The sequence below is a fragment of the Manis javanica genome, chromosome 8 (assembly GCF_040802235.1).
Source record: "Manis javanica isolate MJ-LG chromosome 8, MJ_LKY, whole genome shotgun sequence".
Lineage (NCBI taxonomy): Eukaryota > Metazoa > Chordata > Mammalia > Pholidota > Manidae > Manis > Manis javanica.
In genome coordinates, this window is record NC_133163.1 from 109,841,773 (window position 1) to 109,866,509 (window position 24,737).

The following is a 24,737-nucleotide window of genomic DNA, read 5'->3' on the forward strand; positions in this document are numbered from 1 at the left end:
TGGGATGGGGCAGTGATAGCCCAGGTAAAGCCAGCTTTCAGAAGTCTTTGGCATCATTTCGATACTTCACTTTAATGATTTCTGGCATTCAGGATTCCTTCTCTCCTATCCTCAGGTCAGATACCTTCCCCTTCAAGACAGGAAGCAGCCTCTGAATCCTCCATTCTGCATTTCTGGCAGCTAACTACTAATCAGCAGACATCTCACATGTTAAAACTTCTTTCTTTGCTCTCTCTGATCCTTGTGTATGTTTCCTCCCCTGCAAAATAGAAATGAATTAATTTTTTAAAAAGTACTTCACTGTGCCCAGTGCTTCTCAAATTTGAATACATAAAGCAACCACCCAGGAGGCTTGTAAAAATGGAGATTCTGATTTAGCAGGTCTGGTGTGGGGCCCATGCTACTGGTCTGTGGACTGAACATTGAATAGCGAGGTTGTCCTAGACTATTCTGTAGAGATAAGATGTAACTAGAGAACTGCATACAGTGCAGCTTGATACCCAAGCAAAAAGAAGAAAAATAAGGCAAGTGTTCCATTAGAAGCTGAAGTTTTATTATAGGATAACAGTACATAAAGCACATCTAAAATTGATGTGTTCAATGCACTTTTAATAAAGGTAATGTAATATTAAAGGTACAGTTTCTAAGTACAATATAACAACATTCATATTAGAATGAAAATCGGAGTATTTAAAAGACAACATTAAATCTCTCTTTTTTTACAGCTTGTATTTACAAAATGAATCAAAATATTTTTTTTTCAAATTCAGGACTCAATAAAATAACAAACAGCTGGAAATAAGCAGACTACTGTCAGAGTGAATTGAAAAGAAAACCCAATGTAAGTGAAAAGTTGGATGATTCTCTAATAAAGATCATTAGCAAAGTTTTAGTACATACTACTTTTAGGATTCCCATAAATGGCTTGCATTTTTAGTGTGGCAAAAAAGGAGTTTTTACATACTGTACACAAAACAGACAGCATATATCTATAGGTACAGTATTACTGTTTCCAAACTTGCATGTATATTTACAGAAGGCTGAGTTTGCTACTCACAGAGTTTTGTGAAATTTGTGTGCATCCTCAAGACCTACACACAATTAGAATCAGCATTTCATGTGGTCTTTTTAAAGGTGGCTTTAATACTTAGTTGTAGAAGAAAGTATTAACCATAAGGCTTGGCATATTTTATAAATTTACCAAAAGAACCCCAAACAAACAAAACCCAGGAAAAAAAAGTTTTAATTGGGGAATGCTTGTTGGCATTGAACAACTGTTAAATGCTGACATGTGCTGGCCACTGTACAGACACAAAGAGATACAATCTCTACCCTCAGGAAGCTAAGGATACTAAATGGTGCTTAAAAATTTTTCTTTCAATCTCTAAGGAAGCAATAAGGAATGAAGTGATTTGCATTAAAAGAGATTTCTCCTTATACTGTACCCAATTCACTTTAAAAGGTGAACTATTAGCATTAGCTCTCGTTAACCACATGATTGCATTAATAATTAAGGTAACAGCAACTCTTCCATCAAAATGGAAAATGTCTAGAATCGTGGGTAAATATGCAGTGCATGGAAGCCAATAACCATGGCTTGAGAATTTATCACCTTCAATTACAAAAAGTGCAATAAACAGAAACATTTGCTCTATATTTATAAATTGCTCAAAAATCTTTGCTAAAGATCTTACAAATTCAGTAATATTACAGAACAATTCTAATCAATATTTAATAAGGTTAACTACATCCTTAGTTAGATATTTGATATACTTTGATTTTTAACAATGCCAATAGGTCATCTTGGAAGAATAGGTGAAAGAGTTTAAGCTCTTTATTGAATGAGTTTTTCTAATGAAGGTCCTTCACTCAGTTCATGGAACTGATTGAGGTCCCATTAAAACACAACATCCCTTGTTGAATTTGCGTTCTGGCCCATGTTCTGCCATGATAGTGGATGTCTCCACATTTCTCATGGCTCATGTAGGAGGGGAAGGGTTTATTCTGCCAACAAGCCACCAAGGATATTTTATATAAATGCCTATTACCTATAATAGGAGCTGAGTACACAACCATCAGGTGCCAACAATATAACTCCTTTGTAATAAAAAAAGTATTACTCCATTAAACTAGAGTGTTTCTTCAGGATCTTGAAGGCCTGGCAAAGTATTTTTCAGCTCAGGAGATAATGGTATATAGCCAAGTAGCAAACATAAAGTAAATGCTATTAAGTTTTCATATATCTGTACTTATAAACAAATTCACCCTAGATGTCAAATATCCATACTAAGGAAGTAATTGTATCCTAATTAAATACACTCTAGAATAATTTATATAATGATATTATGTATTTAAAGAGAAAAGCATGTCCCAAATCCAGCACTCTGATACAGCTGCCAGTTGGGCACAGGTAGATATATATATATATGTATATATATACAAATATATAGTTATACTCAGTGAAATTAACAAGACCCAAAGGTGGTATTGTCTAGGAATAAAAGGGATTTTTTTTTTGTTCACAAAAGTAACTTATCTAGCACCACACATCAGAAAAACACAAAAATAGCACATTCTAGTTCTAAACAGCTATGTCTAAAATAGATTATATAGTAAAACCAGTATTATACAGCATATTGTGGATTTGATAAACAGATAAATATTCGCACTGAGTAGGCTGTTTATAATATAACATTTTCTTATCTATACAGAATGAAAGCCAAAAAGTTAACTGTATAGAGATGTGCAGAACAACATTAAATATTATGACTCAAAAGCAGGGACGAAGGTAAATTTGAAAGAAGAGAGAAAATGTTTACAGGCCATTACAAGTTCTTAAGTTAATAGTAAATAAGGAATCAATTGCTCAAGTTGAAGAAAGCAGTAAACAAGAGATTGCATTTACATGCAGATGTCTAAAACTTGTATTTTTTTAAGTCTATGCACAAAAGTCATTTGTTTTATTGCTTGACATTCAGTTATGGCTAGATTATTTAACCTACTTTTTTTTTTTTGTACTTTGGAAACAAGAATATTGTTAAAGGTGCCATAAAAATGGACAACATTGAAAACGGTTTGCGAATAAACCACCTAACACTGCAGTTCTTTATACATATTAAAAGCCTTGTCTGGGGTTTGTCATATGTTAAATATATTTAAACTGGGAAAATATGTTGTAGCTTGAAGCCTCCCATTGGCCCAAACATCCAATACAAAAAACAGATCTCCACAAAAGGAGCAGGCAGACACAGGTACATTTAAAGAAGCAGCCAGCTAATGTCCTAATGTTTAACTAAACCACTGTTTTATATGAGATTTCAAACCATTGTGGATAAAAGAATTTTGGGTTCAGGAAGATGTGTACAGTACATACGGATTTTTTGTGTGTGTGAAATCATATTCACTATATTGCTCAAGAATTATCTGCATTTACTTATGCAATCTGTTCAATGACCAAGCTCCTAGAAATAGTATTCATCCACATTAAAGTAATGAGTGAGAAAGGGATCACACACACTGGAGAGAATTTAGTTGCTCTTCGAGAACAACATAGTAGCATGTGCAGCATGTCAAAGCTAATAGCAAGCGATCTTTCATTAGTTCTTAGAAGGGAAAAAGAAGTGTGATACTGCTAATGTGGCAAACACTAAGTGTAAACAGCAAACAGATTCTATAGGCATCTATTAAAATATTGTATTTGCTTCTTTAACACTTGACTCCATGTTGTTGCATCACTGAAAAAATGTTTCTATTTGGATTGAATATTCTGTCATTTGCTTATAAATAAATAAATGACTGAATATATTTATTGCTCTAAGTTCTGAGGGTCTGGTTAAACATGGAGATCCCCCCCATCTATGATGTTTCCTTGCTCTGAAGCCAGGCTTCTGGATTATTTGAAAAGTTGTTCTGAGGGTGTGACAAAACTGATCTCACTTATATAAACAGAGAAGCAAACACACCCAGAGGTGAAATCAATTGCTCTGTAAAGATACTGCTTGTCAACCTTCTCACACCATCAGAACAAACAATAATAGGGAGGTCTGTTTAATTAAATATAGTGGGTCCTCCTCAGTAATACCAGTGTTTAGTGCCAGAGGGAAGGTCTGTATCATAAACTATTAGTAAAAGATCAAGATTTACTGTTGCAATTGCATTTCTGGTAGTCTAATCCATAGTATAGTTTTTAAAGGGTTCTGCTGTGCCATATGTTTATAAATCAGAAGTGGCAATCACACGTTATAGTAAGTAAAAATGTCAATAACTGGAGTGTGTGTGTGTACATATATTTATATATATGTATGTACATTTGTGTCAGAGAGACGGACAGAGGGAGATTCCTGCACTTTCCATAGTCTTTCTTACCAAGAACAGTAGGGTAAAGGTTTCTGTCTCATCTGAATGACATGGAAAGTTTTCCTAAATTACACTCTTCCATGGTTGTGAGAAAATATATAAAGCTTCTTCTCAAGGTGTATTTTAGGTGTAAAAGAATCCAAGACAACAATTATACTGAGGTTCACTGACTTTATGGAAAATACATGGAAATAAGAGAACAAAACTATATTTCAAAAATGTAAAATGTAGCCCTAAAAGCTGGCTCACATTGCTCTGTAATACAGGTGGGTTTTGTTTGTCTTTAAACATCAGCTCTTATATTAATCCAACAGATAAAAACTACAAATTTGAAGCAGAAGAACCGTTACTTAAAGGGATCTTTCGGTTTGCTCCTAGAAGAGAACACAGTGAAAATAACAGTTACTTGCTGGCACATGAAAAAATGTGTTTCATCTTTTATCTCTTTCACTGCACTGATAGGCAGGGCTCTCATCTCATTGATGGTCTAAAAAGTTTTTAGTCATACTGTGTTGAATTTGAAGTAGTTTTTAATATATAATGCTATAAATATATTTATCTTGAATATTTTAATTACTAGAGAAATGGCAAATGAAGTGTGTAGGGCTGCATTCTGAGTGATATGCTCTGTTGGGGTATTATTAACATCTTTTGAACATTCTGCTATGTTCATACTCATACTGCTTTGGAAGTTAGTGTTTTTAAGCATACAAGACTAAAGAACACATAAGTTTCAAACTCAACAAAATGAGACAAGAGTGGAGAGTTTACACACACATGCAATTCTATACAGTTCACTTGTGCCTTGGAGGGAGAGTATTATCACTATTATTAAGAATAAAAAAACACAATTTGTCCCAGTAGTCCTGGCCACCCTGTTTTAAGAGTTTTAGAAGATCCCTGAGCACATTGTTTCTGACTCTTAATCCCAACTCCAAAATGACAGAGCTTCTATTGTTGATATCAAGATGGATTGTCATTCACAGTAAGTCAATCATTAAGGTGCTTATTTACCCTTTTTTTTTTCATCAATCAGCACAAAGAACTGTCAGAAAATAACTTTTTATTATTATTATCTTAAAATAATAGCACTGGAAGGACATGATTTAAACAATCAATGTTTGAAACAGTGGCTTTAGGATTATTATCTGGCTGCCCCTCAACAATACAAGTGATTCAATCGACATTCCTTAGCCAAAAACAAAAGCAAAAAAAACCAAACCAAAACAAAACACAAAAACTGTACAAATACGTATTTTTCCCTGAGGGATCAAGGTACACCCGCACGTGCTCTATGTACATATTGCACTAGAGAGGAATGAAGAACATGTGCAAAAAAGCAACAATGAGAGAAGCTTACATCCTACTTAAACCTTTTCATTAAAGATTCCACTAGGTGGTTTTGCATTTTGGAATGTCGGAACACAAATAGCTATCCTTAGGCTAAAACTAAAAACACATATTTCTACTATGGCACATTCAATGAAATAAAAAGTTTTCCAAAGACAGATAGACAAATTCCATCAAGAAAATAATACAAAGTTTGTTTGTTTGCATTTTTTTTTTAGAAAATTACATTACTTTCTTTCTTTGTTTCACATTACAAAATCTTTTTTTTTCTTTACACAAATCACATTTTATTGCAGGAATATTTCAAGTGCCATCAAATATTTATAGAAGGGTTAAAAAAATAGAAGTCTCTCTAAAGTGGTCCAGACAAGGCTTTGTATAGAATAAATCTTTTTTTTTTTTTCCATCTTCTAGTTTTAAGTATTTTGAATACATTTTCTTTTCCACTGACACTTAGTAGCCTAGAAGCGGTCCGAAACACGCACATCATACACACAAACACTAACCCCCCCCACACACACTCCCCCCTCACCCGACCCTCTGCCCACCCCCATACGCTCACAGAGATCTGGGTGTCCCCACTATAAAGAACAACCAAACTTAGAAGCAGTGTCTTAAGTCATGTTTTCCTTAATCTAGGAAGGGTGAATCAGGATGCTGAAGACTTAAAAAAGAAAAACCCATAGCTTTTATACAAATTAGGATCTGAACACTAAAAAAAAAAAAAAGCCATAGCTTTAACACAATTTGCAAACTGTCCAAAAAAAGCACTTTCATTGCACTTTTGTTTTCATTGTGACCAAGGGCAGTTTCTTAACAATATAATGTAACCATTTGGACACTATTATAACCGAAGATATTCAAGCTTTGTACAAAAGCCTCATTTACCCTACATAGAAAATTGTGTAAAAGGCATTATAGCAGCCGGGATAACAATGATGTGACTCCAATCTTTATAACACTATTAGGCATTTAAGTTTAGGAAACTTTGATTATAGGAACTATTACGAATAATTGTTCTGTATCACCAAGTAGTTTGTGTCATCACACGGGTGTTTCTATAATAAGGAAGAAAATAAAAATGCAAAGTTTTTCACATCCTTTTCCATACTTCATTTTTTTTGACTGATTTATTCTTTAACTTCAGATCCCAACTTCGATCAAATAAGTTATTCCCTCTTTTCACAGAGCACGCCTCCACTACTCTGTTTCTACAATGTCAATGTCCTTTACTCCGAAAGTCCGCGCCCTCCTTTTCTTCCAGAAAGACCTAGTAGCAGTAATATGTCAACATATCTTAATTTACTCTAAAAGCAATGTTACCATGGCGTGACTATTACTGAGACTAGAGCATCATCTTTTGCATTAGGTACATGCAAAATCCTTTCTGGAAAAGGAATTTCCATTAAGTTCAATATTATGTTCTCTTTCACCCTTAGAGAAGTTCAATTAGCTCTTATCATTTCATAAATGGACACTGGAATTCGTTTAGTTGCTCTTTAATGCACTAGCACCTGAGGCTGGTCATATTCAGAAAGCTTTGGTTAAAAAGAAGTTAATATACTTTAATAAACCATCCCCAAATTTAGTGACTCAGTGATGACAAAACAAAAAAACAGAACAAAACCAAAATAAAAACACACCATTTTCCCCCAAAGGACAAACAATAGGAAAAAAAATGGACAAATAAATAACTGAACTAAGCTTGGTACTCTTTTCAAAGTATAAATACTATTTAATGATCTTTAAAGGAACTATGCTTAAATAAAAAATTTGATTTAATCCTTCTTGCCCAAACATAAATACTATATACTGATAGTTAGCCTCTTTAGATAAACACAAAGTTTTATATGCTTATAAGAAATTTAAGTAAATATTACTCTTTTATTTATGGTTAAACCCTTACTGTGTTTTTGCAAAAAAAATTTTTTAGATGATATTTAGGCTTCATACACATTTCTGTGTGAATAATTCCTTTCCCTTTTCCATGTCCCTCAGGAAACAAGTCAGAAAGTCTGTGAAGTTAAAAATAGAGTGAAGGGCTCCGGGAAGCCTGTACTATGCTCCACGTGGCACAAGGAGCCACAATCCCTGTGGAAGACCCAGAGTAGTCCCTGGTGGGAGAGGAGACACTTTCTCTGCTATGAAGGGCTGCTTGGGGAACTCCCACCTTTACACTACGGGATGATATTTCCTTTTCTGTATAAACATGGTCTGTGGTGTCAGACCAGACTTTTGAATCCCACCCCGAGTATGACTAAAATCATCTTTGAAATGCCTACATTCCCAAGATTACTTATCTTTAAAACAGGCACGCTGGTATATCAGACTGTTCTTTCTCCCCCGCCGCCATTGGAAATTGTTACTTTTTAAAAAAAAAAACAACCAAAACATGAAGTTAAACAAAAAACAATTCAACATTTCTTACCTGAACACAAAAGCCAAACAGTCTTCTAAATATTTCATAAAATAAATTACAGTCCACAGTTTTCTAGTGAAGATAAATATAGGAGTATTTGCAGCTAGCATCAACTTCACTTTATATGCTTAAAGTATTTAATATTTAAATAAGGGAAACTGGTTCAACATTGTAAGCTTCCCTTGCCCTCCTGTCCATTGTCTGTGAAATATGGAGAGCTACAGTCTAGAATTAGAGCAGCCAGAGGCTGCTAGTTCAGAACTAGTTCACTCTGACATAGACTCTAAGGGTTCCTTAATTATACCAAGAACATAATCATTCACAAAGTAAATGCTTCATGTCCTCACATGGGGAGTGTGTGTTTGCAGCAGAATCTTTGAGTCCTTCTTATGATAAAAGCTAGATTCCAATAAATATCAGGTGACTGGTTTGTTCTCGAAGCATGAGAAGCCAAGTTGAGAGGGAGTCCATAGCATTACTGAACTGTGTAAAGGGAGCCTCCCCTCCCTTGCCAACATGAGGTGGTGTTTTAAAAAGCTTAAAATAATATGCATGATGATATAAGTCCACAGCACCGGTTGATTATTCAACTTTGTATGAAGCATAAACACATCTATCATTAAACTTACCAAAAACAAAGTATAATTGAGGGAGAGTTCCATTTCTAATTCCAAATTCATCCGTTAGGAAAAAAAAAAAAATCCAACATTGTGATTTCTAGATATGACCAGCCAGATTTTTAAAAGTCATTTTGTAAACAGCAGCATAATTACCTCCTGACGTACCTTCCAAGCCTTCTCAGTTAAACTTGTGTTTCTGGTGCACATGCGACACAACAGTGAACACGCTAGCATTTAATTTAAAGAAAAAAGGTGCAAAATGAAAGTGCCTTATCAATTCAACAGGAAAAGCTACACCAGTAACTACATTTTATATTAATTAAAACAATATATAAACAATATCTCTTTTAGCTATATATAGTCTTCATGCCCATTTACCCTGTAGTATATTATAATGCTATTGTTGCTAGTGCTACGGACCCTTCTCATGCCATCCTGCTGATGGGCAAATGATCGGTGAAAACATAAAAACTTCCTTCATGAAACAAAGAGCAAGCTGTGCAAAGTAATGCTGCAACCTCCGCTATGCACACCAGTCACCGATCACTGCCGGACTCTCTGTTGTCATGGACAGATGGGTGACTCTGTAGAAAGTCTGTAGGCAGTGGGCTACAAGAAAAGGAAATCCTCTGACTTTAGTACCCTCCTTCTGTTGTAAACAGAGGTCAACGATCAAGAAATCGAGACAGAAAAAGGGTCCACATCTGTAGGCATAATGGAAATCATATGCATGAGAAAAACAAGTTCAACTTTTATTTGTTTTCATTGTTTCCCCTCCTTTGCCTGACCCCGATCACCAAAAGATGTGCAGTGTCTTGGCGCTCCAGGTCTGTGCAGGGCCATATAAAGTGTCTTGGTTAATTTTTTTTTGTGGTTGTTTTTCATGTTTGTACTTCAGACATTCTAGAAGTGATACCTTTACCCATCAATTTGCATTGCTGGCTCAAATTCTGAAGTGAACAACTCCTTGTATAATGGAGGAAAATGAAGTCGTACAATGTCTGGGTATATTGCTTTGAATGCCATTAGCTTTTCTGTATGTCGTCCACATAAGGCTCTTAATGTAGACACCTTGCATATTAACTGTAAATGGAAGAAAGGACATACTGTCAGCAGAGAACAGACATGAGAATCAAAACTCAGGGAATCTGATGATCTTTACGACACTGTTTATGATGGTGAAACACACTCAAAGCGACTCAGACATCCAGTAATAAAAAATTGATAAAAATAAATAATGATACAATCGTATCACAGAATATCAAGTAAACATTAAAAAATATGGTTTTGAAAACAAATAATAATGATCTGAAAAGATGTTCATAAGCAAAAGTGGTAGAGTTGAGACAAGAACCCAAATCTCTCACTTCCTGTTTCTATTCCAACATACTTTCTGCTCTACCATCCTGAGCCCTGCCTTCAACCACTGTGGGTAACTAAGAGATCTGGTGATAGAGAAGAAGGCAAGGAGGCAGATGCTGGCATTCCCTACATATTTACGCAGAATGGGTACCAGCCAACTCCAATGACAACAAGTTTCTTTTCGAGAAAGAGCTTTGTCTGTAACACAGCAATTCTGGGTCTAAGCAAAAGACCCTGTGCAGAGAAATAAAATAAAGACTAGTCAGAAGGCCTGGAAGAAGTCCCAGCATTGACCACTTACCACTTGAAGATTTTTACCAATTTGGCTTGCAAAAATGCTTTTAAATTCTAATGCACTGTGCAAGGGCAAAATACTTACTATTTCAACCCAGAATAATCCTCTCTAAGAAACATTTTCACGTGATCATGGATATGGTGCATGGGTTAGGTGCTGTCTATAATAAAAGATGCTAATGGCTCCTGTGTCCTGGGGGCAAGCAGACAAAGAGGGGAAGTCTCCTGAGAGTTCTTCCCTCTATTTCCCATTCCTGCCTCAAGTTCTCATGCAACAGGTACAAAAGTAAAAGCAAAACAGCTTCTACTTTCTGACCTAATCTAGCTATCAGGAGAAAAGAAAACAGGAAGAAAAATCCAAACCTTTCAAATCATTTTCTTGAGCACCAAAACACATGCAATAATCCAAGAAAGAATAGCACTGATTTTTCTAAGATCAAGTGCATACTACAGGCTCTAGCACAGAAGGATAGCAGCATTATTTTAAATTGACACCCTAATTATATTTTTATTGCGAAGGATAATAATTAGCAAAAATGAAACCTTAGGCTTTGAATACAGGGTAATAATGGGAGATTGATGAAGAAAATACAAGTCATTTATTGTTAATTACTAATGAATTTAATGGAAATAGAACTAATATTGGAATATATGGTCATCCTGAGTTTTAGTCCTTCAAAACTTCCTTCTAACTTCAAAGATTCTTTCTCTAATTTATATCAATGCAGGATGCTTTATAACTAACGAAAGTAAAAATTTAACCTGAATTTTGGCCCAAGAGAATATTTTGAAATGGAGATACTTCTTTCTTTTCAGTAGCTTGTTGTTTACAAATACTTTTAGGGCCTGGTCAAGCTACTATAAGAGCGACTGTTGGCATGATCTCTGGAAAGGGGTAATTCAGGCCGTGCCAGCTGGAGACCTTTGGCTCTCACCTTTGTTAGTATTCCATCCTCTCGGTGATTCTTCTGTAGGACATGTTGAAGAGCTAGCTGAATTTTCTGTTGCAGTTTTTCAATTTTTACCTTTTCCTGCAGCCACGAGCGATCTAAATATGAAAAAATGATACTTCTTAGTATTCCCCCAACTTGTCAGAACCCCCCAATTCCTCCTGACGCTAACACAGAGATTATTATGCCATAATGCAGTTAGGGATTAATGGGCCATTTTCACTTCTCTTTCAAATTGGCTCCTAAAGGAGTGGAAAACTGATCGATGACAGTTCCAGAACAAAGTGTTAAACCTTTCCACTTATGCTGATACTGAAAGGAAGGGAGGGTCCTCCTCTTCCAAAAGAAAAGCCATTTAAATCTAAGGCCATGCTTGTACGAGTACAGATGAAACTACCATGGCCCCTTACACTCTGGAAAGCATTAGATTTCTGAATGAAATACTCCTATCAATCCTGCTAGCCTTTCCTGCAAATATGAAAACTGCCTTATTATCCAAGGCAACTAAAATTGTCAATAGAATTCCAAAGGTCTTCAGGGTTGTTCACTTAGGATAAAGCCCAAATAGAAGACAGTAAATTAGCAAAACTGATTATATCCAAGAGGCAGTACTGGTTGACAGCACAGATGCAATTCAGATAAATTTGTGGATGACATCACACGGATGTGAAGAAAGGTGTATGTTTTAGAACCACAGAATTTCCCTCAGCACCCGGGGTTAACTGTGGATGGCATTTTATTCTATTGTCGTTTCTTAAGATTGTATCAGAATGACATGGGGTCTTCTTCAGAGGGTATATGTATGTGTGTGGTTTGGGGGGAGGTTCGTATTTGAAAAACTTGCTATTAGATTTAGTAACAGTGGCAGCCTTGTTCGGTAGCCTCCTTGAATATTCTCTAGTCATGAAAAGTTAGGTACCTTATAAGAATTCTTTACCTGGACAATTTTTAACCCATTTTTATTTTTCTTTGGTTATCTTACCTGCTGACATGAGTACAAATGCAGAAAATAATGCAATTTCATCTTCAGTCAGGTGCATAGAACATAAACTCTTTCCAAATTCAAATACAAAGCTAATAAAGTCTTCACAACCTGCCAAAATTAAAGACCATTTAGGATTTGGGTTATTACCCTATGGGAAAAATATGAAAGGAAGGGAAGAGGGATCTAGTCATTGACGATCAGAGGGTGTAATAGTAACATTTCTACTTTTTGATAGTTTGAAACCTTAAAAATCTATTCAGCCACCATCACTTTCACCACTACCATCACCATCATTCAAAATAATGAGAGTGAACTTTTGTTGTGTGACTGCCATGTTAGGTGCCACTTTAAGAGGTTTCTTTGGGTACCCTGCTACATCACAACAGGTCTAGGAGGGAGCTATTATTAGTACTATCCCCACTTTAGGGGTGAAGAAACAGACTTAAAGAGAAAAATAATGTACCTAAGGTTACACAGGTGGAAGTAACAGCCTGAGATTCAAAGCTGGAGCCTCTGCCTGATATCAGAGCCCACATTCTTCACCAATAGAATCTAACAGCTACAATCTAACTGAAAAGTTAAACACATTCTCTCTCTCTCTCTTTTTTGGTTTTCTACTCTGTTCGATCTAAAACACCCTTAAAAATGGTAACACATGATCCATGGTGGTGGTAAAATCATTATAACTATTACAAACCTGAAAAGAGAATGTGAAACTCCCATAAAGCAATACTCCATCCCCAAAAGACTTTTAGTCTGGTGTCTGTTCTTTCAGATTTGCATATTATGTCTACATATTTAAAGGACAATGGGTTATATTAAAGGATACACACCTTCTATCATTTAACTGTTTTTTACAATCACTTAATATATCTTGGATACTGTCCCATTCTTAATGATTATATCCCACTTTATTTAAATTTCAGAAATTCAAAATATTTTAGAAATATATGTCACAATTTCACTTGGCTATACTTTATTTCTTTGATGCATTCATTTAATTCTTATTAATGGTTGTAGTCTGAGGAGTATGAGAGGGCAGACTTTTATCTTCTTTATGTATCAAATCAGATCCCTAGTTTATCTATATATCTATATGTCTATAATATATCCCCTGCAAATCTGATTCTTAAAATCTGGAAAGCAGCTAGAAAGATATATAATTCTCTTTGATTACCAACTAAATAAAACAGAACTCCAGACCTTTATGAATAATATAGACAAAAAGTGTTAGAGCAGTATGAATTTTCTACAGTGACTTAATAACGAAGTAACTTAAGCATAGAACCCTTTCATTTTTGGTTTCAAATAACCAATTCCCATTTTGTTCAGTAAGAGCTGTCACCCAACTCCCATCTTTTCCTGTAGCCCTGATTTAACGACAAAGCACGAGAGATTTCCTCACCTAAGGATTTGAAGACATCGGGGCTAGCGTATTTCCCATCAAAGTACACGGTGTTGTTCTGAGAGTCAAAGGCACGGCACATTCTGATAAACACCACCTCTAGAGAACCTAAGCAGAGCAGAAACGGTATGATTATTCTGTCTCGGTGGGTTTGTTTTGGAGGCACTAACGTGGAGACCCTTTCCGAGTCAGCCCCATGGGTGTTGCATCCGGTTTAGTTAGAGGGCCTCAGTCACATTAGCTTTCTACTTAAAAGGGCAAAGTTCACTAGTGTAATTAAAGACTTGTGTAGAAGCTAAGGCTTGTATTACTGAAGAGACATCGATTTACAAATTATTTCTTTGGCATTCTTCTGTACTGCAGACAACATAGAGTCTCAAGAGTTGCCAGGAAAACATTGGTTCATAGTTATAAAAAGAAAAAGACAAAAACAAAAACAAGGATGTTTCTTGCAGTTCTACAAACAATCTTCTTCCTAACAGCTTATTGTGACCTCGGGAGTAGCTGCTGTGTAGAACAACACACAGGTGATGGTAAAAGTGGAGATTGCATGTGTCCGTCAGATTAATCTTTTCACCCAGAGGAGAAGCAAAATGGATGGAACAATTCCTGAAAAATTGCACAAAAACCTTTAAAAAGAACTATTTCTGCCAAGCGAAACCTGAGCTATCATCATCGGAGAGAAACTGTTCCTGACACCTTCCTTACCCAAGCATTTCTTTAATAAGCTGGTGAAAGCCAGTTAGGAAGAGATCTCAAAATTCACCTGCAAAGCACATACCTGCTTTGAGAAGCACGATTTGATCATTTTGACACAGTTCCATAAATCCATCAATGCGTTTGGCAAACTCCACCACATACTGTATAGCTTCTGTAATTTTGATGGCACACAATTGCCACATCACCTCCCGCTGCTGTGGAAGAGGGACACACATTAATGTACACAGTCACCCATATCCTTGACCCAGTTGTTTTAACTGTTCCTATTTTGCAAAAATCGTTCTTTGGAAATGGAGTCCAAAAAGCTAAAGGATTAAAAAGATAAACAGTTGGCCAGTTATTTGGGTTATAAGACTGGCTTCCAAGTCCTTTCTCAACTCCTCCAATTCCTCTCTTACCATTTTGGTGGCAAAGGACAGGGAAGATGTTTGGTGGCAGAAGATGAAAGCCTGAGTCAGGAAAGCAACACATGCCACTGCTTTACCCCTGGGCCATGCAGAGGAGCAAAACGGATCTTCCTTTAGGCGATTATTTTGCCTGGGAATTTACCACCACTTTACTGGGGGAAGGGAAAAACAGGCAGTCCATTACAGTTATTGTCCACCTGCTCTAAGACAGGAGCTTTATGACATCTTTGTCTCATTTCATTTTCACAAGAACACTTTTTCGTTTTCCATGAATGGACATGAATGTGCAGCGATTGGTCGGTCAGGGAGCTGGGATCAAATCCCGGCATCTCTGACTCTGAATCCCACCTCACAGGACAGGCCGCCATTCACTCTGCTTTCTTGCTTCCCTTCGTATCTCTGGCTGCTGGTGTCACCTGTCACCTCAAAGGCAACAAGTGACGTGTTGCTATCTCCAATCTGTCCAGCTTCATTCCCTTTGTATTCCCACTCTTTAATTTAGTTACAGGGTGACCTGGATCTGCTGTGTTGTTCCCTTGTTTCTGCAATCTCAGTTTAAGACTCTTTCCACCAAAATGGTGGGTGAAAGAAACACTGAATTAGGAGCCAGGAATCACGGTCTAGCCCTGACGTTTTCACTTGCCAGCCGTATACCGGGGGATGCTGGTTCCCTTGTACGTAAAATGAAGGAGAGGATTAGATAATTTTTATGGTCCTTCCTAACCCTGAGTTTCTGTGATTGTTGGGAAAAATCACAGCATTCTCTTTCACCAAAGGCAGAATGGATCATTAAAATTCCCCTTTTCCAGCCCTGCCCTCCCATTTTGATGGCTTGTTGGTTTGACTGTTTTACTGAAAATGGCAGGTAGGGGCACCATGTGTCAGCCTCACCTTGCTGGGTGCAGACTGGAGTTAGGATCATAGCTGTCTAACTTTTTTTTTGTTGTTGTTGTTCAAGCACTCTCTAAGCTCCTTCTGAACCTCTGGAAGCATGAGGCTGGGATTATTTTATATCAACTTCTGGATCTTGAAATCTCCCACTGTGCTATGGGACAAATTCCAATTCATTTAAGCTTTTTGGAAGCTGCTTAATCTAGCCCTCTGTTGACATATGATAGGAGATATGCATTTAGGCACAGTAGAATTCATTTGCTTTTGCTGAAATTTTGCATACTTGCATCTCAGAAAGATGACAAAGGCCCAAGTACATGATCAGTCTGAAAGAAAGAGTGTAAAACAGAAATCTGATGTCTGATGAAAGACATTCGTTCTATGGTCTGTATTCTGGATCAAATTTCCTGCACAAACACCCTTCCCAATGTTGCCTCAGTCCTAGGTGAAATTTTCCAGCATATACCTTGTTTTGATAACTCTCAATCTCCTCCTGCAGAAAGGTCTGCCACGTTATCTGCTGGAGCTCTTCTCTCAAGTATTGGCAAGTTTCCAGGTGTGACTTAGATATATTCTGTGCAAGGTGCTCTAAGGAGAAAACAGAAGATCACGACGATGAAAAGCCAGTTTCTTCTTTGGATAATCAGTGTTTTCCCTACTAAATATTGGATTTAAAGAGTAACGAGTATAAAGAAATATACTGAACCAGTTTTAATTACCTTTACATATTTACATAAGCAGTTTGGAGCTATTCTGTATTTTGGAACATGAGGATGAACGACAGGCAAATGTAACATTTAGCGATAAGGCTCGGTTACTTCAAAGAACCGCCCCCCTTGCCCTTGACCTCCTTCTCTGCCTTTACATCAACATCGGGAATGAACAAATATTGACCAAGGTAGGTGAAGGGAATGATTGACAAAGCCTCTTCTTGGCATTTTTAGGAAGACACATCTGCCATATACATTGATCCGGGGAGGATTACTCCTGAAAAATTAGGAAATGGCATGCTTTTGTGACAATGACTATGTATTTCAGAACAAGCATTACTGAGCACCTCCTGTGTCACTTTATAAAGTGTGGTGATTAAGAGATGATCTCTGGAGCCAGACTGCCTGGGTCTCAATCTCAGCGCTGTTCCTTCCTAGCTCTGTGATCTTGGGTAAGTTACGTAACCTCACTGTGCTTTGGTTTCCTATGTCCTAGGGCGTCTGTGAGAATTAAATGAGCACTTTGAACAGTGGGGTTACATAGTCTGTGCTGCCCAAACATTTGTTCTTGTACAGGAGTACGGGGAGTTTGAAGACATGAAGAGAAACAGATGTCAAAGAAGTTTTTCTGGGAGCTTAAAATCTCTTGAACATGTATGGATACACTGACAGGGTGATTCAAGACATTAGACAATAAAACAGGAAGTTGAATTACATCAGGAGAGAAAAAAAAAGATAACGGGTGCTGTCAGGGAAGGGAGAGATAACAGGATTAGGGGATGTTTCTTGGCAGGAAAGGAACATTTGAGTTGCACCACGAAGGATAAAGAGGACTTGGTAGGCAGGGGCCAGTGGTGTGAGGAGGTGGTCCAGTTCCACCTTTGAGGGATGGGAGATGGAGGAACAAATATATGGAATTTATAGGAGACAGGCAGATGGGATAAAGCAATAGTATCAAAACAGAAATAGGAGTGGGTTAAGAGTCCATTTCTTGAAGGATTTTGAATGTTGAGAGTTTGTACTTGAGTAACAAATGGAGTCAGACTTTCTTAAGGGGGAGCTGACATAGGGACACTGTGTTTGGGGAAATGAAACAAGCAGTTTTATAATTGGTGGATTGGAGGCTGGAAGGGCTGGAAGCAGGAGGACCAATTAGTAAGAGGGCTGCTGGAATGAAGCTGTCAAGGATGAAGAGCGTGAAGTAGGCTGGAGATAACTTATGGGAGGGAGGGACAATTAAAGAAGCATTTTAAAAGAGGAATTGACAAGATTCCATGACTATGAAACCGTACCCAAAAGTGATCCCCCCTACCAGGGTTTTGAATCTATAATAGGAAAACCACTTAAAAGAATGTTGCCTAATGCAATTGGCAACACTAGTAAGAGTGTCTATTTGGAAATTTGTTAGCGCTTTTGTCAAATAAAATCAGACTTGTTTGTGTGAAAACAGAGCAGATTCACTTAAATGACACTTGAAACTAGAATTTCCCTAGAGACAATGAAATACAATAAACCTTAACAGCCCTGCTTGGAAATACACAGACATGAAAACAACATAAATAAATATTGTAAAAACATAAACAAAAAAATGAAAGGACAGAAAGGGATGGAGAGAAACAAGAGGAAGCTGGAGAAACTAGTAAATTATGTGTCTTAAAATCAATGATGCTTGTGAAGAGAGGAGGGGAATAGGGATAAACATAATGGGAGTCACAAACAAGAAAATAAATACATAAATAGCAAGCCAATTTTTGCAGATATGAAAAAAATGATGATGAAGTGCACACAGGGAGGCTGGGGAATCCTTGAGGTGCGGAACAGGAAGAGGTTGACAGTATTCTCTTCCAGACCATGCTCATCGTGGTTAGGATGCTCTTCCAGTTAATATGCTCATCATTTCACTAATATGGTCAATTTCACTTCATCCTAAAAATTGTTCCTACTCATCCCCTACCTGCGAGTCCCGCTTTCAGTCAGACAAATGATGCAGTGTACCTGATGAGCCAGTAGAGGGCAGTGGCTGCATTCTCACATACAGCCAATGTCTAGAAACTTCAGATGGAAAATCTTGACTTTTGAGTTAGTCACAGATTTTTCACAGTAGGAAGGCACTTTAGACATCATCTTGTCCAAACTCTCCTCAGTTTACAGATACATTAATAATGATGACAACAGTTAACATTTACATAATGTTTACTATGTGCCAGTCTCATATGCATATTCTGAATATACACACTTTCTTAATCTTCATAGCAACCTTTGGAGGAAGACAGTAATATTATCCCCACTTTACAGATGATGAAATTGAGCCAGGGCGGGGTTAACTGACTTCTCAAAAGTGTCATAGTTGGCAAGTGGCTAGTGATTCAAAAACGCACACTTTGGCTCCAGAGTTTGTGTTCTTAATCTTTACATTCTACAGGTAAGGGAGACTTTCAGAGGTTACATGATTTACAGTGGGGTGTAAACTGATAGCGAAGCTAAGACCGCAACCCTTATAAGCTGCCTTGTTGTTTTATGCTTTGCCCAATATATCAGCTGTCTCTCCTACACAAGGCTCTAGTCACTGATCGTAATAACAAGTGCAGTTAGCTTTTTTTTTTTAATGAATCTAGATTATATATCTGGAATGTATAGTTCAGATACTAATTGTATGTACATCCACAGCAAAATTTCCTAGCCAGGAATGCAGACATATTTCCATTAAAAATAATCAACTGCAGATACTATTACTGAAAGATAGAATTGGCCATAGGATATGTTAATTTACAGTTTATTTTCCAAGTACAATTGGTTTCATTTGTATAAAATCCGATGGCAAAATTTAGCCTAAAAGGAAGTTAAGACCCTTAGTTAAAGAGAGAGCAAAACTCAAGCCCCAAAGGCAGCACCTGGGACCCTGAGACAGTTTTTGAAGGAGCAGCAGTCTTTGGCCACTTTTATGTTACTCTTTGCTCCTCAAACCATTTTGTACAGAACGGGATAGAAAATTAGACCCAATTATATCCTTTTCAGATAACTTCTTGCTTAGTTTTGTGTTTGGGACCAATCCTAGTGACGAGTCAATTTTTTCATCCTGGAAAATGTGACAGCACATGTGAAAAGCCCCTAATTTAGGAGAGCATGGGGAATGTGTAATGGCCCCCTGCTCCCAGCCCACCAGTGCAATAGGAAACTGACAAATGGGGGGGCGGGGGGCGCAACCGGGAGAACTGGCTCAGCCATTTCTGGCCCCACTAAGGTATCAGTGCTCATTTAGCTGAATTGCCATATTTAAGGGCAATACGCTGGCAAAGCCCTGTGGATTTATCTCAGAGTTGAACATTTGATAAGCAAACAGGATAGATTCACTAGTATTTATGATAAGGTGGAAGCAAACCTAAAGTGAGCCGGGTCATTTTTCATGATATCATGCCGGCTTTCCATCAAACCCTTGTTCATTTCTGAAAATTTTACTTTCATTACAGTTCTGCTTAAGGCTCAGCCAACCAAGATTTCATGACAAAAACGGGAAGTTTTTGTTCTAGTTCAAGAAAAAAAAAAAAAAATCAAACCTACCTCTGCTCAGCTTGGCTTCTAGTTCAGAGGTTTCTCTGCTAATCAAAAGAGCTGCGATACACCTTTAATGCTGTTCGGTGGTTAAAGACCAGGCTTAAAATGTCCCTGCTCTTGAGGATTTAAATTTAGACCCATAAAGAGGTGCTTGTGGAAAAACCGTAAAGAACATTCAATTTGTTCTATTTGGAGAAAGATTTTACTGGAAATATAAATTTCACTTAAAAATGTTTTATGGGGTACAGAGGTGGAGAAATCATCTGAAGAACACAGCCGTTATTTCTGTGAACTGAGGATGTCTGTGCTCAAGTCAGAACCTGCTGGCCCTTTCCCATCTGAAGTCTTCATTTTCTCCTCGAATTAACTTAGTCTCTCCACAGCAACTAATTGAAATATCCCAGAGGATTATAACCTTGTGTGAGGAATCATGGGGAGGAGCAGATCAATTCTAAAACTGTAAAGCTTCTTACCAAAGTTTCCTCTAATAATAGTGTTGTACTTAAAAACTGATTAAATATAACAGGATGTTAACACACCTTCCTTGAAATGGAAAGTTTTCTGCTGTCTGCGTTACCAATGTTTCTAGGTCACATCTCCTGAGAAGCAGCAATGTTACTGGCATAAGGAAATGACAGGGTTTTTTGTTTTTCTTTTTTTTTTTTTCATGGTGAGTCTTCTAAGAAACACATCAGTTTTGTTACCAATATTTATCACCAACATAGTTTGATGAATAAAAAAGCCATTTCCCTTTAACATTTACAGAATACATTGGTGTTGCAAAACTTACATGCCTACAGGGGCTGGGCAGTGTTATAAACGGGAAAAGGTGAATGGGCCCACCTAGAGGAGGTTGGGCCTAACTGGTGCCAGTCGCCAATGCTGGCCCAGTGTAACTAGATCATTTTTCCCCCTCCCTCAAGAAGCTGAAAATCTGAACTTTCTGGTAGAATTGTCCAGTCTGAAAACTTTAGCAACTGATTTTGAAAAATTTTTAAACTCTGCACTGGTCCAAAAAAAAAACATGTCTATGGACCAGGTTCAGTTTGTGGGCTGCCATTTTCAGGGCTTTAGGTATAAAGCAATACCTGGGTTATAATTGAAGTAAATAACAAGGCTGATGGGGCCATTCCCAGGGCTTATAGCTTTCTGTGGAACTTAATGACTACTTTAGGTTCATGTTCCATTTCCGATGCACCTCTTGGATATATGATAGGAAACAGCGGACAGTCACGGCAAGGGGGCCGGGGTAGAATAATGAAGCAGTCCAAATGGTAAAGGTGAATTGCCCTTTTAGTTGCATCATTTTAATAACATAACCCATCAGAGGAAAGTCAAGCCTATCCTGGGTATTTCAAAGGCATGAGCCGCGCATCCCAGCGGAGACATGGAAGACGTTACCTAATTCGGCCATGGACACCGTCGGGGACGTCTCTCCATTGGTGAAGGAACAGTAGGGAAAGAAGCCGGATGCTGGTGTGTAGTCACATATTGGTTCTGGTTTGATTCCATTGATATCAAGCCCTGACTGGTCCGGGGAAGGCTGTATGTCCAGGTAGAAGCTGCTGACGGCAGAGTCCGCCTTGCTCCCCTCAGGGGTGTGGCCGTCCATGTAGCCGCCCAGGTCGTCGTGCAGCTCTGTGAGCCCGTTGGCCGAGATGCTGTAGGTGGGGGTGAGTGGCTCGGCCTCCCCGGGCTGCTGCTCTCGTTGCTGCTGCTGCAGCCGATGTTTCTGCACCTCCGCGTACAAGCTGTCCCTCTGCTTCTTCGACATTCGGCCAAATTTTACGGCTGAAAGAGAAAAGCCAAGCCACGGCATAGACAACGTGCTTTTCTTCCTTTATCCTCTCTGGCACGCTCTAAGGGTTCCTTTGAGGTCTCAGACAATTGCAATCAAACTCCACATTACATAAAATAAGGACAAGATCCAGAGGTGGGAAGAGCGCTCGCTACCCACACAGTCTTGCTCTACACCTTCAAGAGCAGAGACACGTCCCAGGGAGGTAAGCGTCAGAAACAGACCCAGGACCGGCGGAAGAGACCCCGAGCAGTGACCGCCTATGCTCCCTGAGGCCACATACCCCACACTCCGTGTGAGCTGCTGATATGTGACTTACTGCTGATATATGTTTACTCTCCACCCACGCAGCTGGCCTAGACCACCTCCTCCTCTTCCCAGGGGCCGGACCAACGCACACGCAGTCAAAACTCAGCTCTCATTCATTTCACTACTCTGGGTTCATTACACTTGAACGCATTTCTTCCCAAACAGCTGAATCTGGGGCTTTGTTGAGAGACCTAGACAGACCAGACCGGCCGGGCCTGTGCAATTCCCCGAGTGACATCTCTGAGGCTACCTGACCCCCGCCCCTCCTCCTGGGTCATGGTGGCTCCTAGGAAACCTTTGGACCCATCTTTAAATGACACTTTCTGCTGCTCTCATTTAGCCGTAAGTAAGAAGAATACCAGAATTTTGGAGAGGGCAAACACTGTGTAAGGTCCCCGTTGGGATAATTTGTGCTTGCAAAGCTTCTCATTGTGATGTTCCCAAATTTAAAGTGGGGCAATGACTTAGTAACTTTCCAGTTCATTCAGAATCCCAAATGATTTTTCCTAAAATGCCCAGATAATTGAGAAAAAAACCCTGTGATTTCCTGGTCTGAATTCTCCTAGTAACCCATTTAATGTCTCAGCCTGTCTCTCTACATGCAGGTAAAGCCTGTGCTGGGGGAGCCAAGACCTAATCAACTGGGGCTAAATGTATGGCTGACAAGGTGGATGAACTCACGCATCTCACCACCATGGTAATTGTGAGTGTAGGAGCAGGGGGCAGGAGAGACGCAAGTGAGGTCGGGAGCCGGGGCTGCCCCCTGGAGCAGCTGCTGGTGGATTCTTCTCCGCCAAGGAGGATGCGCTCTCCCTTTGCAGAGGAAATAGGTGAGCTGGGCACTGGTCAATTTCCAGGTTCCTGTGACTCAGGTAACAAACCTGGGTGGGGCTGGTTAGACAGCAATCAGGCTGATGTGGGCTCTGAATTTCAGGCCTAAAATTGTATAAGGCCCTGAATTTACTTCAAGCCCACTTCAATGGGTGGTGTCATTTATATGCAAAATCTCTATAGGCATTTTGAAGGTTCTTTGCTTTCCTTTTATTTTTTTTGCAAAGTGTGCTCGAGAGTACCCAAGGAGATTAACCCCACAGGTGACACTCATTCAGCTGTGGCTCTGAATTGTGTTTTAACTTTTGCCTAAATATTAACGTCAGGAATCATACCATCCTATAAGGGAAATGAAGGGATCAGTTCTTGGGAAAATACACACACAACTTGTGATTTTAACTTATGAGCTCAGAAGATGCATATCTAGCTTTGTCAGGCTAGTGCCACCGGAAGACGAAATCTGCAGTCACAGGAATTTCTGAGAACACAGTGGAAGAGTCCTGGGGCTTATATCTCCAATGCCAACTTCATTTTCATGCCTATGTATTCTAAGAGGCCATCCTGTGCAGCCCTGCCGAAGGCCGTCATAACTTGCACCTGGGTAAGTCTGCAGGCCGCCCCCTGACCCCCAGAACATCTGATTATGGGGAAGGCAGGCTGTCAGAACACCTGCCCAGGGTTCTGAAGTAGTTTTCCACAGGCTGAAATGTCATTGGAAGGCATGTTTCCTTCAAAGGGATCTCTTAAGAGAGCCAGCCAGCCAGCATATTCAGAAAAGTCTCTTTAAAATGTACCCACTGTATTTTCTGCCAGTTTCCTGGTGTAAGAATAACTGTCTTGAAATCTGGTGCTGGTTATTCAGGGCATTTAAGACAGTTTCCCAGGAAGATCTTGGAATGCTTAGCAATTGAGTGGTAGATGGTCTCTATTTCTTAAAATAGCTTCTTTTAATGAAAAAAACGTTTGTCATTGAGCCATGCTTTGCACTATTTTCACACGTTCTGTATGTACAAATATTTGGCTTTGGCTTATGATTCAAAATATCCAGTTAGCATAAAAACTAATTCATCCCAAATGCTAATAAATGTAACCAGTGTAAAGTATGTAACAATTAGTCCCAGCTTGTTGTTTCCTGCTGGGCATAATTCTACAGGAGGTATATTTATTAAGGCCTTCAGAGGAGACACTTACAGTCAATTCATCCACCTGTAATGTCTTAAATGCCAAAAACCTGAAGGTGTCCTGCCCACAGACACTTCTCCTCCATGCCACCTCCCCATCAGCAGGTCAGCTGACTCTTGGATTAGGGAGGAGGAAGTAGCTGCAGTTGAGACTCCCAAAGCCAGCAGAAGAGGGGATGTGGGGTGGGGGAGAGGGACAGGGGTACATGTTTTGGCAGACGTGGGTCCAGGTTTCCGAAGGCACTGTCACCACCCCATGTTACTGTACAACCCAAGCTGTGAGCACTCACCGTCTCGAGACATCCCCACGGCAAGGCATTTCTGTAATCGACAGTGTTGGCAGCGGTTTCTACTGGTCCGGTCAATCAAACAGTTCTTCTGACGAGGACAGGAGTAGGTGGCATTGCTTTGCTGACTTCTCCTGAAAAAGCCCTGTGATTCAGTTAGAAAATATAGAACAGGTTAGTGTCAGTTTGAGCTGTGTGAGACTAAAGGCAGTATACTAAGCACAGAGCAGCATTAATATTTAATAGAGAATTAAACTTGCAGCACAACCATCCAGGAGACCATTAATGAAATTAAAGCCACTTTTTTTTC

The 24,737-nt window shown here is 38.8% G+C and overlaps 1 protein-coding gene across 2 annotated transcripts in view; it reads right to left on the reverse strand.

Annotated features, from left to right (window-relative positions):
* Nucleotides 1-9,474: 9,474 nt before the first annotated feature.
* The window catches only part of RORA (RAR related orphan receptor A), a 674,793-nt gene continuing 659,530 nt past the window's right edge, over nt 9,475-24,737 (reverse strand). For both annotated transcript variants that reach the window (XM_037004228.2, XM_037004229.2), the window contains 8 exons: nt 24,431-24,572; nt 21,423-21,812; nt 16,226-16,347; nt 14,523-14,655; nt 13,742-13,849; nt 12,334-12,444; nt 11,337-11,449; nt 9,475-9,828 (listed from right to left, as the gene is read on the reverse strand). In XM_037004228.2, coding sequence (XP_036860123.1) covers nt 9,664-9,828; nt 11,337-11,449; nt 12,334-12,444; nt 13,742-13,849; nt 14,523-14,655; nt 16,226-16,347; nt 21,423-21,812; nt 24,431-24,572 — 1,284 coding nt within the window. In that variant the 3' untranslated portion in view covers nt 9,475-9,663. The remainder of the gene's footprint in view (nt 9,829-11,336; nt 11,450-12,333; nt 12,445-13,741; nt 13,850-14,522; nt 14,656-16,225; nt 16,348-21,422; nt 21,813-24,430; nt 24,573-24,737) is intronic.